This window comes from Heptranchias perlo, chromosome 4 (genome assembly GCF_035084215.1).
Source record: "Heptranchias perlo isolate sHepPer1 chromosome 4, sHepPer1.hap1, whole genome shotgun sequence".
NCBI lineage: Eukaryota > Metazoa > Chordata > Chondrichthyes > Hexanchiformes > Hexanchidae > Heptranchias > Heptranchias perlo.
Window position 1 is genome coordinate 21,393,500 of NC_090328.1, and position 15,606 is coordinate 21,409,105.

Consider the following 15,606-nt stretch of genomic DNA (forward strand, 5'->3'; position numbering starts at 1 on the left):
TGAGAGTGACTGCCCTTGACATCAAGGCAGCATTTGACCGAGTATGGCACCAAGGAGCCCTAGTAAAATTGAAGTCAATGGGAATCAGGGGGAAAACTCTCCAGTGGCCGGAGTCATACCTAGCACAAAGGAAGATGGTAGTGGTTGTTGGAGGCCAATCACCTCAGCCCCAGGGCATTGCTGCAGGAGTTCCACAGGGCAGTGTCCTAGGCCCAACCATCTTCAACTGCTTCATCAATGACCTTCCCTCCATCATAAGGTCAGAAATGGGGATGTTCGTTGATGATTGCACAGTGTTCAGTTCCATTCGCAACCCCTCAGATAATGAAGCAGTCCGAGCCCGCATGCAGCAAGACCTGGACAACATCCAGGCTTGGGCTCATAAGTGGCAATTAACATTCGCGCCAGACAAGTGCCAGGCAATGATCATCTCCAACAAGAGAGTCTAACCACCTCCCCTTGACATTCAACGGCATTACCATCGCCGAATCCCCCACCATCAACATCCTGGGGGTCACCATTGACCAGAAACTTAACTGGACCAGCCATATAAATACTGTGGCTACAAGAGCAGGTCAGAGGCTGGGTATTCTGCAGTGAGTGACTCACCTCCTGACTCACCAAAGCCTTTCCACCATCTACAAGGCACAAGTCAGGAGTGTGATGGAATACTCTCCACTTGCTTGGATGAGCGCAACTCCAACAACACTCAAGAAGCTTGACACCATCCAGGACAAAGCAGCCCGCTTGATTGGCACCCCATCCACCACCCTAAACATTCACTCCCTTCACCACCGGCACACAGTGGCTGCAGTGTGTACCATCCACAGGATGCAATGCAGCAACTCGCCAAGGCTTCTTCGACAGCACCTCCCAAACCCGCAACCTCTACCACCTAGAAGGACAAGAGCAGCAGGTACATGGGAACAACACCACCTGCATGTTCCCCTCCAAGTCACACACCATCCTGACTTGGAAATATATCGCCGTTCCTTCATCGTCGCTCCTTCATCGTCGCTGGGTCAAAATCCTGGAACTCCCTACCTAACAGCACTGTGGGAGAACCTTCACCACATGGACTGCAGCCGTTCAAGAAGGCAGCTCACCACCACCTTCTCAAGGGCAATTAGTGATGGGCAATAAATGCTCACCTTGCTGGCGATGCCCACATCACATGAACGAATACAAAAAACATTGCTCAAACTGACATTAGGAGATGGGCAAGAGCAGCCCAGGCCAACTCTGCCTTGCTTCCACAGCACAACATCAGCCCTCAGCATGAGGCTTCTGCTCAGTGCCTCCTGACTGGGGTCAGGAACTCAGTTCACCCAAGGAACCTAGCACTTCTCATTCCAAAGTAAAACATTTATGCACTAGTTCACACTGACTGAAAAGCCTTTGAGTTTTCCTTGTAGGCAAATTGGTCATGACCCAGAAATAAAAATTGAAGCTATTTTTAGAACTGGGATGTTTATTATGGCCAGGACAGCAGTAAGTTCTGCAGAAAATAGAAGCAGCAATCTCAAACTAGCCTTGTTCAATGCAGAAATAACACATGGGCTAAAGATATCCAGTCACTCTGAACTATGTGATCTGCTATATTTATTGATGATAATTTTCAAGGGTATTTTTACTCTTGCAGATACACAAGAAAACTATCAAAGAAAAATACACGGTCTAAAAAAAGAAATAATTTGCATTTTTATAGCACCCTTCATGGCCTCAGGACATCCCAAAGCGCTTTACAGCCAATGAAGTACTTTTTGAAGTGTAGTCACTGTTGTGATGTAGGAAACGCGGCAGCCAATTTGCGCACAGCAAGGTCCCACAAACAGTGACGTGATAATGACCAGATCATCTGTGTTTTAATGATATTGGTTGGGGGATAAATATTGGCGAACTCCCCTGCTTGTCTTCAAAACAGTGCCATGGAATCTTTTACATCCACCCGAGGGGGCAGATGGGGCCCGTAATATATTGTATGTTGAAGCCTTCAATGCGCGTGCGGAATTACAAAAAGTCACTGTATTGCTGGTCAACACTGTCATCAGCATTAATTTTTTTTTAAATAACTGGCCAGGTGGCAACATTCGCAGCTTCTTGGAAACAGCTTGGATGCACAATCGAGTGGCAGTGGAAGGGGGCTTATCTTGTCTTTTGCTCCCCTCCGCCCCAGCATCAAGAGTTTACCCAGCTTTCCACAGATGGGCCAACACTTGCCCTGTAAGGGAAGTCTGAGTGTTAGCTCTGATAGATTCAAAAAGTCTTCTCAGCAGCCCAGTGCTGTGACCACTGAAAGCTCCTGAGGATTGTGGCCATGAAGAAGGCAACAAAAAATAAAAATACACAAACACACACCCACCTCAGAATATCTGAAGGCTCGGACTCTTTTTGTAAATGCAACTACTAATGGCATTTTAAGACAGCCAAGGAAAAAGTAGATATCATTTTTCAATGTCTTGCAACATTTATACCAAGCCATTAACATTAATACAGCTTTATCTCTTCACAGAAAAAGATCCCAAGTGATTTCCAACAGAGATAGTAGCTCCATCTATCTCTGCAGCAGAGCAGCTAAAATGAACTGTGCAAGGCAGCTAAATCTCATTGTATGGCGTGCCAGGTTTAAAAGAAAGCAACAGCAGCTTTACAAATACATGTACGTACCGGGCAAGCAGCTGGAAGAGATGGAGGAAATGAAAGCCACGGGGCATCTGGAATTCAAAACATTTTATTCAAATGAGGCACGCGCTTAAAATTAGCAACACATTCCAGACTAATTGCCTCATCCGCAACTTTACTATTTAAAATTGTAACGGGGGAGGAGGGGGAAAATTTAGCTGGCCTTCAAGTCAGGAGCTGGAGCTTTCCCCAATTCGAAAGCTGCGGGGGGAAAACAGGAGCTAGAGGTGACGTTACAATGCCCTGCCTCCACAGTCCAGTGGGTCTAGATGCCCTAGTCTCTCACTAAAAAAAAGGCAAATAAAGTCATTTGTCTTATTCATTTATAAAATATTACAGATATACAAGACAAAAAAAACAGCAGCATTAGGATACAGAACTAGGCCTCAACAGAGTGGACCTAAAAACAATTATTCAAATCCTAAAGACATTGCTATCAGCCACATTTCAACACGGTAGGGTAGAGGGAAACTTGTCTTGCACCAATCATTTTGCTGAGTTAGACAATAAACAAGTAAACTGAGAATTTATTCTTGGATTTTTGCTCAACAGTATAAGCACTTCATATGTTTATTAAAATACCTCGTCAGAAAGGACAGTTAGCCACACCTCGCAACTGTGCTCCCCACCTCCACCTGGATGCCCTGCTGAGAAAATTAGCAGTGATTGACAAGACCTCCAAATTGGCAAAAAAGTCACCTGATTTGCCAGGTCTGCAGAAAATCATGCTCCAGTTCCAGGCACTGACCTGAATTCCACCCTTCCAACACACTGCAAGTTGAGGGGTGCAGTTAAAAATCCAACTCTCCGCACAAATCTGATGCTGCAGAGTCCTCTACTGGTGATTAAGAAATAGCTTAAAATAGGCAATCGGCAAGAAATACAGAAGAAAGCAAAATCTATGAAACAAGCAAGGGTGCCAGATTGTGAATACAGCAAAAATTAAAATCCTTACAGATGCGGAAGCATTGACTATTACTGAAATGTCACAGGTGAATTTTGCCACAGAGCGGAAGCAAAGCTAAACCACCACCTCAAATTGATTGGAAAAGAAAAATGACAACTATAACTTGCATTTATATAGCGTCTTTAACGTAGTAAAACGTCCCAAGGCCCTTCACAGGAGTGTTAGCAAACAAAATTTGACACCGAGCCATATAAGGAGGTATTAGGACAGGTGGCCAAAAGCTTGGTCAAAGAGGTAGGTTTTAAGGAGCGTCTTAAAAGGAGGAGAGAGAGGTAGAGAGCAGAGAGGCATTCAATGGCATTACCATCGCCGAATCCCTCACCATCAACATCCTGGAGGTCACCATTGACCAGAAACTTAACTGGACCAGCCATATAAATACTGTGGCTACAAGAGCAGGTCAGAGGCTGGGTATTCTGCGGCGAGTGACTCACCTCCTGATTCCCCAAAGCCTTTCCACCATCTACAAGGCACAAGTCAGGAGTGTGATGGAATACTCTCCACTTGTTTGGATGAGTGCAGCTCCAATAACACTCAAGAAGTTCGACAACATCCAGGACAAAGCAGCCCGCTTGATTGGCACCCCATCAACCACCCTAAACATTCACTCCCTTCAACACTGGCGCAATGTGGCTGCAGTGTCTACCATCCACAGGATGCACTGCAGCAGCTCGCCAAGGCTTCTTCGACAGCACCTCCCAAACCCGCGACCTCTACCACCTAGAAGGACAAAAGTAACAGGCACATGGGAACAACACCACCTGCACGTTCCCCTCCAAGTCACACACCATCCCGATTTGGAAATATGTTGACCGGAGGTCACCGGTTACGGTTATTGGCTTAGTACACAGAGAAGAGTCAATTCTCTCTTAACTCGCAATTCACTTTATTCACACCGTTAGATCATATACATATAGCGTATACGTTTGGTTAGATATAGACATGCAGTTTACACCAGGTTATACAGTTTTATACCCAAACTAGAATCTAAACGCACACCCACTAGGTTTCTCTGACACTCCCCGAGCAGTCACAGAATATAAAAGATAATACCCGAAATGGAGAGCAGACGCTGGCCAGGCGCTCCGTTCTCTCTCTCTTTCGACGTCGTCTCTACGTCCCTGATGTAGGGTCTTCCACTTCCGCGATGGTTGGTCTCCGGAGTCTTCGCTCTGGCTCCACGCCTCAGATCCTTCATTCTTATTTCGAATCTTATCTCTTCAAGCTGTGCTGTCTCTCTCTTTCGTTGGTTCAGGCTTTCTCGCTTTTTGCCTGTGTCTTCTCCTCATTGGCTCTGTCCCAAGGACTTAGGTAGCATTACCTCATTACTCCTTTTCTAAATAAGGACTTGTGTCTGGTCACATTTCCTTTGTCTTTCACAAAACTTAGTTAATTCAAACCGGTTCCAGGCAGCTAAGGTGAGGACTGAACTCAGGTTACTTTAGTTCAAAAGTCGTTCCTGCCTGTGTATCAGCAGCTGACGTCTCAGGTTACCTTCTGCAGCCCCTAGCCAACATCTTCATCGTCGCTGGGTCGAAATCCTGGAACTCCCTTCCTAACAGCACTGTGGGAGAACCTTCACCACACGGACTGCAGCGGTTCAAGAAGGCGGCTCACCACCACCTTCGCAAGGGCAATTAGGGATGGGTAATAAATGCTGGCGTCGCCAGTGACGCCCACATCCCATGAACGAATATAAACAAAAAAAGGTTTAGAGAGGGAATTCCAGAGCTTAGGGCCTAAGCAGCTGAAGGCACGGCCGCCAATGGTGGAGCGATGAAAATTGGGGATGCACAAGAGGCCAGACTTGGAAGAGCACAGAGATCTCAGAGGGTTGTAGGGCTGGAGGATTGTAGGGTCTTTGTGGATGGATGAGAAAACAGACCTTCTTCGTTTGTATCTATCTTGTGATTAAAGGTAGCAGAATCTGATCTGGGCACTGCAGCCACCCCCTGGAGCAATGCTCACTACTGATTTGAACCAGCAGCTGTCAAAAATGTTGACCCAGAAAAACAGGTGGGATTTCAGGGACCAAAGGAATTGCAGAGAGCGGAGGCTTTTTGAACAAAGGAACTTTACCTGCAAACTCAGCAATGTGCTGGCTGCAGAACAATTAGGAGCTAGGGACCAGCTGAGATATCTTGACAAAACTACAGCTTCAAACTAAAAGGGAAAGGCAGAGAATCAGAGCCTCTAGAGTGAAGAGACCAGAGAACGGAGGAACTGAAGCTGAAATAAGTTTACATGAACACTGATGTTAAGCAGAAGGGAAAAGGAGGAAAGCAAGATTTTTTTTTAAAAGCTACTGAAGTTAAGAAGCAGGACAGCAAGGGGGAGAAGCAAACTACAGGAGACAAAAGAACAAAGTAAAAGAGAGAAGTCTAGCAGAGTGAGGTGTTTAGCAGAAATCACTTACAGTTCATAAGTGCTTACCAAATAGTGCATTTAATGAAGTGCTGGTTTGCCTTCACAGTTCCTAGCCTTCTCAGTGTCCTTCTGAAATATGATAAGTACATCAGGCTGTACAATTCACAGGATGTACAATTTTTTTTATTTCAAACACGGACATCGCCATGATTAATATAAGAAAATCATCCTGAACCTCTTTTTAAAAAGAAAATTACAGTCTTCAGAGAGAAGAGACTGTCACCTGGGAAAAAAATCAAAGTTCAAATGCAAAAAAAATTTTTAACATGCTTTTCTGTGCAAAGCATGAGAGCATTTTCTAAGAGAGGAGCTTCGTATTACATCAGGACGATAGCCTACATGCTATTTAATGATGTTATGCATCATTCCATATGTTAAGTCCCATTTATACAGGCTACTGGCATGAAATCTACCAAAGACTGACTAACTTCGAAGATGCAACGCAGTGAGTTACGGTTGCTAAGTTGGCCTTGGCTTCACATAAGCCTACCTCCAGGGTAGGTTTCAATGCTGGGACCAAGAGTCAAAGCAGGCAAAAGAACCATGGCCACATCCAATGCACACAGATAAATTTAAATGAATAAAAATGCCAATGCAGATAGAAGAGCCAGTGTTATAATGACACGGGCCAGCTCCTCTCAACCTAAAACATGGTTGTGCAACACATCATCCTGGATAAACCCAAAACATTCCTCTATTTTAAAAATGTTAGGTTAAAAAAAACTGGGTCAATTAAAACCAATTACATCAGCTTTAAAAATTAAAGAAACTTATTCTGTCTTGGGATGTAGGAGTCACTGGCAAGGCTTGCATTTATGGCCCATTCCTAGTTGCCCCAAGAAGGCCACCTTCTTACACCACTGCAGTCTGCGATATTCTTTGTAGCGATTGAAGCAACGGAGTGGCTCACTAGACCACTTCAGAGGGCAGTTAAGAAAGGCTTGCATTTATATAGCGTCTTTCATGACCTCAGGGTGTCCCAAAGCGCTTTACAGCCAATTAAGTGCTTTTTGAAGTGTAGTTACTGTTGTAATATGGGAAATGCAGCAGCCAATTTGTGCACAGCAAGGTCCCAAAAACAGCAATGTGATAATGACCAGATAATCTGTTTTAGTGGTATTGGTTGAGGGATAAATATTGTCCAGACACCAGGGAGAATTCCCTTGTTCTTCTTTGAAATAGTGCCATGGGGAGCTTTGACGTCCGCCTGAGGGGGCAGACGGTTGGGGGGTTGGGGAGGGGGGGGGGGGGGGGCCTCCAAAATTGATGTGGGACTGGAGTCACATATAGGCCAGGCCAGGTAAGGACATTAGTCAACCAGTCGGGATTTTAACGACAATCCGACAGCTTCATGATCATTTTACCAATACCAGCTTTTACTTCCAGATTTTTCAAACTGAATTCAAATTCTTAAGCTGCCACAGTGGGATTTGAACTTCCGCTCTCTGGGTTATTAGTCCAGGCCTCTTTATTACTCGTCCAGTAACATAACCACCACACTACTGTACCCCCTTTTAAAGAATCTACTAAAGTATTCCATTAAAGATTTAATCTCCTATGTTTTTGATAAAGATATTTGCACTTACCTGACAGATTTCAGAATCATGTTCAAATTTCTAATTTAAACAGGAAGAGTGACTTTGAATAAGTTTATAACTAATATTCTATCCTAATCAGACCCTCCCCCACCTAGACCCCAAAAACTAGGTCAGCGTGTAAGGAATCTTACAACACCAGGTTATAGTCCAACAGTTTTATTTGAAAATCACAAGCTTTCGGAGGCTTTCTCCTTCGTCAGGTGACCTCACGAAGGAGAAAGCCTCCGAAAGCTTGTGATTTTCAAATAAAACTGTTGGACTATAACCTGGTGGTGTAAGATTCCTTACATTTGTCCACCCCAGTCCATCACCGGCATCTCCACATCATAGGTCAGCGTGAGTTAAGACACCATAGAAAATACTATGCAGCTCAATCAAAAGAAATGTACTCATGGAGATTAAATCATGACTCTCCAATTCTGGTCCGCTACATCCAAGCAATCGCCAGTGGCTGTTTGGCAGATCACCAATGTCCCACATAGTTCAAACACCAAGTGAGAGGGTACACATCACCACACCAAAATATGGAGAGTCACAAAGCTATTGTGGCATAACCAAATCTCACTGGTGCAATGGGAGATACAGCAACACATGGATGGTCTGCAAGTCACTTTGTAAAGCTAACTCCCTGTCAAATTGTGCCATGTACATCACCCAATGTGTGCTGTATACTTTGAAAACAATGTAGGACAATGTGCAACTGAACACTACAATTAGAAAGAAAGACATTTTCCATGTTTACATCATTGAAATAGACCAGTTATAGGAGCTCTGAATCCAACCATTTTCAGCAACAGAGTGCAGCATATGAGTTAGGGGCATTCTGGTAGTAATTTGCCACAGCACTGGAATCAGCATTAACCAGTATCATTAGAGATTGGTCAGGTACAAGGTGAGATCTTGCAGCCCCTTTCACATTAGTATAACATGGCCTGTCTCACAGGGACCCTACACATGGAGGACTGTAACATGGCCTGTCTCATAGGGACCCTACACATACAGGACTGTAACATGGCTTGTCTCACAGGGACCCTACACATGCAGGACTGTAACATGGCCTGTCTCACAAGGACCCTACACATGGAGGACTGTAACATGGCCTACACCACTAAAATTCCTTCCCCTACATACAGTGTTGCAACATGGCCTTTCTCACTATGGACCCTGAAACATGATTTGGCCTCAGGACAATAGGATCAGATAGAGATTAGTCAAACCCCACTAGTATTTTGTCAGCCTCAATTCTTCACCAGTTCTTTAGTTCTTGTCATTTATTGAATTACTCAATGGTACTATACTATGAAAAAAATAGGCTCCACATAATTGCTTTGGCCTTACCGTACATGTATTTTGTGTCCAGTTTATTTGAGGCTGTTCTTGCCCATGGTAAATGATCATCGCTGCAACCATTTGGCATCCCATTGTACCCTATGCCAACTATCTTGTTTTCAGGGTTCACGATGCAAGCGCCAACCTATAATCAGAACAAATATTGGTCACTATCATTCACATTGGAACAGAGCTTTGTCAATATAATGTGACCTCACATTTCACACACACTATAATCCCACCATGGGTTTCATGACCCAGTCTACTTACACGACGACACATATTTGTAGTGCTATAGAGGATCATGACCCATTAGTTTTCAATAAATCAAATCTTTTACTTTGCACAACAAGAACACACATTTTATTTCCTAGTAAAATGGCTGTGTCTGGTGCCATCATTTCATAACTTTCCGGGCGCAATAAAACATAGAAGCCATTATTGCACCACTAATGGAAGATATGAATTCCAAATTACGAAAGAATTAAGAAGGAAATGAACCCTGACATGAAAATGCTTAAGAGTGTTTTCCCATACAGGATAAAGCATCGGCTGGAGCATATTACAAGACAGCAGTACACAGCAATTACAACATCATAAACAAAGAGGTTGAAGCATCTCGAATTGGAGATACCTGGCAACCTTAGAACACTCTACAAATCACTTTACTCTATACAATACTCAGCCGTGGCTTGCAAAGGACATTTTTTTTAAAAAAAGAAGTGGACCCAGGTGTCAGGGCTGAAAATGCCAGGCTTTTGCAATTGAATCTTGTGATTTGAACTGAAATAATGCATCACTGTATCAAGGATGATCAAACTTTTTTTTTTGACTACTTAGGTACCATGGAGTCATATGTAAAGAATTGCAGAAAGGAGAAAATCAAAGGATGCATATGAAGGCCTCAATCTCCCTCCAGTTAAACTATGAACTGAATTTGGTGGGAATGTTTCTTTCTTTTTAATGGTCGGTCTGGAATGGTCTGTTCATAGCTCTGCTCCTTCACTGGTGGACTCAACAAGACAGCACTGAAAATAGAGCTTTCCAAATTCAAACAGCCAAAGCCAGCAGCATAAAAATAAAACTGGAAATAAAAACTTGAGTCAGTAGAACATAGAGTCACAAGGGCTTTGGGGGCCTAATAGCCAAAGCTTGCAGGCAACTGTTGGGACACCTCTGCACTATACTAATATAATGTAACAATAACCTATGCTGTTGCAGGGAGAATAATATTCTATATAAGGCTGTAGTGCACATTAGAACAATATATAACAACTTGAATTTCTATTGCATTCCTCACAAGCAGGCAACTTGTTCATTAATATGGAATATAAACATCTCCTACTCATTCTGTTTATTGATTGGCTGACATCTCTTTATCCAGAGTCCTTTTGATCAGGAATATGTACTGCAGACTTTCCTCTATATCTTTAGTTCAGTTTCTGGAACTGACTCTTGGATTTAGTTAGAATACACAGATACCACAGCCCACATACTGCTTTGTATTGTTGAAGATCGAAGAAGAAACATTCTATCTAAAAGCCTTGTCACATTCAAACGGTTTAAGAAATGTCCTAGAAATGGATATTTTAACCTCTTCTGGATGGATACTATCTTTTTTTCCCCCAAGCATATTGTATCATTGTTATCTTCCTGTTGTTTCAGGCTTTTGTGTAATTATTTTTCTTGTAAAGAAATCTGATTTAGTTCTAACCTCAATGTATTTATTCCCTTTAAGAGTAGAGAAGAGAATCAGACAGTGCAGGAGACCATTCAGCCCATTGTGCCTGTGTCAGCTCTTTTAAAGTTATCCAATTAGTCCCACTCCCCTGCTCTTTCCCCATAGCCCTACAATCTTTTTCCTTTTCAAGTATATATCCAATTCCCTTTTGAAAGTTACTACGAATCTGCTTCCAACACCCTTTCAGGCAATGCATTCCAGGGCATAACTCGCTGTGTAAAAATGTTTCATCTTCCTTCTGGTTCTTTTGCCAATTATCTTAAACGTGGTGCACATCCCACACGATCTCTGGTCTGTTTTATCATAATTAAAGGGTAATTGTTAGTCCCATTCATGGCCCATATAAGGGTGCACATTTAGGTTTATAGGAGGCTCAGTCAGCTGCCTCTTGCCTCCCTGCCATGGCCAAAAAGTAAAAAAAGTGTTGGGAGAAAGCCCAAATAATAACAGAGATGCAAAGAGATGGAATGGCATGGAGAACAGCACATTTGGTGTGTAACAGGAACAAGAAAGGAAAGTTCAGAGAATCACTGATCATAATAGTATTGATAAATCAGAGGCAAGAAATCTGAGAGAAAGAGAACGTTGGGATGAGGGAGGAAATGGCCAGACAAACTTCGATAAGAAAAATCATTTTCAAAAATAGTCATTGCTCATAGTTTGCCCAAGGTTAGTGAGACAAGCAGTCAACTGATTTTCACATTGTGTACAACAGGTTCGGCACTTCAATTTGTGAGCTGTAATTCCTCATTCCTAGTTCCCATCGTATTTTACCTGGGAGTTTGGGTCCTTGCTCCTCTGCGCTGATAGAAAAGCAACTGCCATAAAATATTCCGACCACTCGAGATAGTCCTCTCGTTTTTTGCATAGTGCTGCATCACCCCTGTAGTAAAATTAAACAGAATCTCATCACACGGGCCCTACTTGCACCACTGTTCTATAGATTTTGCATTACTCGATATAATACAAGAGCTGTTTTTATGAATGCGCACAAATCATAGGGAGCCTCAAACGGGATTTCTGCTGCACAAATGAACAGTGACATGTATATTGTAAAATCAGCCCTTAAAGTTTTGCATTCTCTGTATAAACAGATGTGAAAATATAACCGTTAGATATACAACTCAGTAGGTAAAACAAAAAAAAACTACAAGCACTGGAAATCTGAAATAAAAACAGAAAATGCTGGAGATACAGAGCTGGCTTATCAGCATCTGGAAAGATAAAGGAAAGGTTTAGATTGCAGGTTCGTCCCTTTAGAGTTCTACCCAATACAGTGACCCATCTTTTTCTTTCAGATGCTGACTCACCTAAGTAGGTCCAGCCAAAACTGTTTTTATTTGATTTATATACTTCAACCCATTCAGAGTCAGTAACAACTGTTACTGAAACCATCCCATTTATATTGAATTTTAAGGGAGATTGTCCTCTACCCTGTGCCTGGGGAATTCTCAAGTCCCCAGGCACGGCAAAGAAAGGCGGTCAGAGACCCAATGGGGTGGAATTTCCTGTGTATTTACACCCAGACACATTTAATCGGGCGTAAAAGATCAAGGAAACTCAGGCGCAAGTGTTATGCACATAATTACTCTACGCCTGAATTTCCTTGCTCTTTTACGCCCATCTATTGGTCCTTGTCCCAAGGCTAAAGAGCCCTACACACAAATTTCCTGCAGTTGAAAACGGGTGTAAAATTAAAGCCTGAATTTTAGGCATAGCAGGAAAGTCATTTTTCTGGTGTTTAATTGGAATATTTTAAGCGATTTTTAAAAATGTATCCTCACTGAGCCCTGCATTGTATTTTTTGTTTCTATGAATGTATTTAAGAACATACGAACATAAGAAATAGGAGCAGGAGTAGGCCATACGGCCCCTCGAGCCTGATCCGCCATTCAATAAGATCATGGCCGGTCTTCGACTTCAGCTCCACTTTCCCGCCCGATCCCCCATATCCCTTGATTCCCCTAGAGTCCAAAAATCTATCCATCTCAGCCTTGAATGTACTCAATGATTCAGCATCCACAGCCCTCTGGGGTAGAGAATTCCAAAGATTCACAACCCTCTGCATGAAGAAATTCCCCCTCATCTCAGTCCTAAATGGACAACCACTAATCCTGAGACTATGCCCCCTAGTTCTAGACTCTCCAGCCAGGGGAAACATTCTTTCTACAATTACCCAGTCAAGCCCTCTCAGAATCTTATATGTTTCAATGAGATCACCTCTCATTCTTCTAAACTCCAGAGTGTAGGCCTATGCTACTCAATCTCTCATCCCAGGAATTAATCGAGTGAACTTTTGTTGCACTGTCTCTAAGGTAGGGAGAACAAAACTGTACACAGTACTCCAGGGTGTGGTGTTACCAAAGCCCTGTACAATTGCAGCAAGACTTCCTTACTGTTGTGCACCAACCTTCTTGCAAAAAAGACCAACATTTTTATGGCATCAGTATGAGCCACATTAAAAACTGAAAAGCTCCCAAGATTGCATGTTGCGCCTAACGTGCATGACAGTTAGATAAATTTGAGAAAAACTGGGTGCACGAAGGGGCGTCAATTCGGGTCTAACTTCTCGCTTACGTCCACCTCAGGACTCTGCCTGGGATTTTCTGGGCAGCATCGGACCTACACCTGGAATAGAAGCAGATCCAGTGCTGATTTCGGGGGGGCTTTCCCAGGTTCCCACCTCTTGTTCAACCATTGGGAGCTCCTACAGAGCGACAGTCTAAGTCATTGCACTGGGACTACCTGCGGACTGGAAGGTCTGCGGGGGTCCCGGGGCAGTCCGAAAATGGAAGAGGAGCATGCTGCTGAGGTAGTCCCCTTCCCAGGACGGTTTTACCTGTAGTTTACTGTCATTAGAAGCATCACTTGTAGTTTATTATAGTTATATTAAGTTTACTGTTGTTATAAGCATTGCCTGTATTTATAACACATATTACCTGTGCTGTGTGTGCAGACTGGGATTGTTATCACTGGACGTCCCCTTCTCTATACTATCAGAACCAAGCATCGTAAGGTTTTGGTCTTATTTCTCTCGCTGGGTTTACACAGTTTTTATTTCCGGGGTTTTTTTTTTGGCGCGCTCTTCCACTTTCCCGCGCTTGCTGTTTCTCTGTCCCGCCCACTGCCTCGTCACTTCTCTGACAGGGGGGGAGGAGCCGAGCTGCTGCCCCGCCCCTTCACTCAGTACAGGTGATGGGCGGACACAGGTGGCTTGTATGCGGGAGGGCTGCATTTAGAATAGGGATGCGTTCATTTCCAGAAATGTGTGTTAAGTGACCCGGTAAATTCACAATGCTGCATAAACTATTGTTCAAGTCTCTTAACGTCATTAATATAAATTGTGATTGGCAAAAGTGACTCAGTTCCAAAGGCATGGAACTGGATTTAATTTTAATTCATCAAATGGTTTGAAGCAAAGTGGATGAGTATGAGCTTGGCTTCACATAGAACGGGAGTGGGCACATCTAATCTTGTTGGAGCAAAATCCTGAAGCTCTGGAGAGAAAAAAATATTTTTTATACTCTTTAAACTCACATTTCAAGGCTCACTCGTGCCATGGGCTCGATTTTCGCGTCGGGTTTCCTGCGGGATTCCAGCGGGGGGGGCCCCGAAAATCCCGATATCCAGTCACGTGACCGGATCGCGCCGAGATCCCGGCCACTTCCGGGTGCCGCGCTGACGTGCGGGGCTGCGTGCGCAGGCCCCGCTGGTGGGAATCCCGCAGGCAATTAAAGCCAGTGGGGTTCCACTTGAGTGTACTTACCTTGCTTGTCGAGGTCATTAAATGAGCTGAAGCAGCTGTCAAAAGAGGAAGTGTGGGATTTTAGCTTCAAGGCAGTGAGTTTCACACACTGGGGGAAACACTCTCCCTTCAACCGGTCGTGTTCCAGCCAGCAGCCTGTGGCAGCTGCCAAGGTGCACTCCACAGCGGGTGGGAGAGCCCTCACCCACGCAGGAGGCCACCGCGTCACGTAGGGCAACCCCTGCCCTCCACCACCCCACGCCAAGCCAGAGGACAGACCGACGTGAAACCGCAGCCCCAGTGCGAGGAACCACCTACCTACCCTGCACAACCCCTCAGACCAACACCTGCCAGATGGGTGGTGCGTTGACATCCTCGGAGGACGAACAGCATGACCAGCCCCAGCAGCCTCGTAGTCCACGCCGTCCACCTCTGACACGTGGAGCTCCACAACAGAGTGCTGTGACACATCCACCTGTACAGCAGGAGGGAGGGCTACCGCAGAGAGAGACGCGTCGCAGAGGGCACTACCCTCCGCACAGGGTCCACAGACCGAGGCGCAGCTCCCCGGACCTCTCTGAGCAGGAGTGCACACGGAGGCGCAGATTCACTCGACATGTAGTCGTGGAGATCTGCAGGCTCTTTCATGCCGAGCTGCTCCTGGCTGGCCCCAGCACCATCTGCTTATCTGTCGCTGCCAAAGTCACCACTGCCCTCCACAACTTCTCCTCCGCATCCTTCCAGGGTGCAGCCGGGTACACCGCCGATGTCTCTCAGTCGTCTGCGCGGAAGAGCCCTGCAAATACACCTGCACCTACTCTGCAGTAACACAATGGGTGGCATCAGTGGTGGGTCCTCAGAGTGATACCCAGGAGCGGGCATTATTGGACACAACAGACAGAATTCACGGAGACATGGCAGTGGTGGTGCCAATATAATGTGTGATGTTTGTTGCTCTGAAATTCAATATAGGTAACACCCATGGCAAACCCTCAGACACCCTTGTGCATCCCCTTCATGCTCACGACACGTTTGCCGTACGCTGCCTACTGCACATATGCGATGCATGCCCTGTGGCTGCAGCACAGGTGGTGGCAGGTTGAGTGAGGCTGGCCGT

At 44.6% G+C, this 15,606-nt stretch overlaps 1 protein-coding gene across 1 annotated transcript in view; it reads right to left on the reverse strand.

Annotated features, from left to right (window-relative positions):
- Positions 1-13,797, reverse strand: part of dctd (dCMP deaminase) — a 34,664-nt gene extending 20,867 nt beyond the window's left edge. Inside the window, exons 1-3 of the mRNA XM_067982131.1 lie at positions 13,684-13,797; positions 11,519-11,627; positions 9,013-9,148 (exon numbers count right to left, since the gene is read on the reverse strand). Of these exons, the coding sequence (XP_067838232.1) occupies positions 9,013-9,148; positions 11,519-11,627; positions 13,684-13,754 (316 nt within the window). The 5' untranslated portion in view covers positions 13,755-13,797. The remainder of the gene's footprint in view (positions 1-9,012; positions 9,149-11,518; positions 11,628-13,683) is intronic.
- Between the last annotated feature and the right edge of the window lie 1,809 nt (positions 13,798-15,606).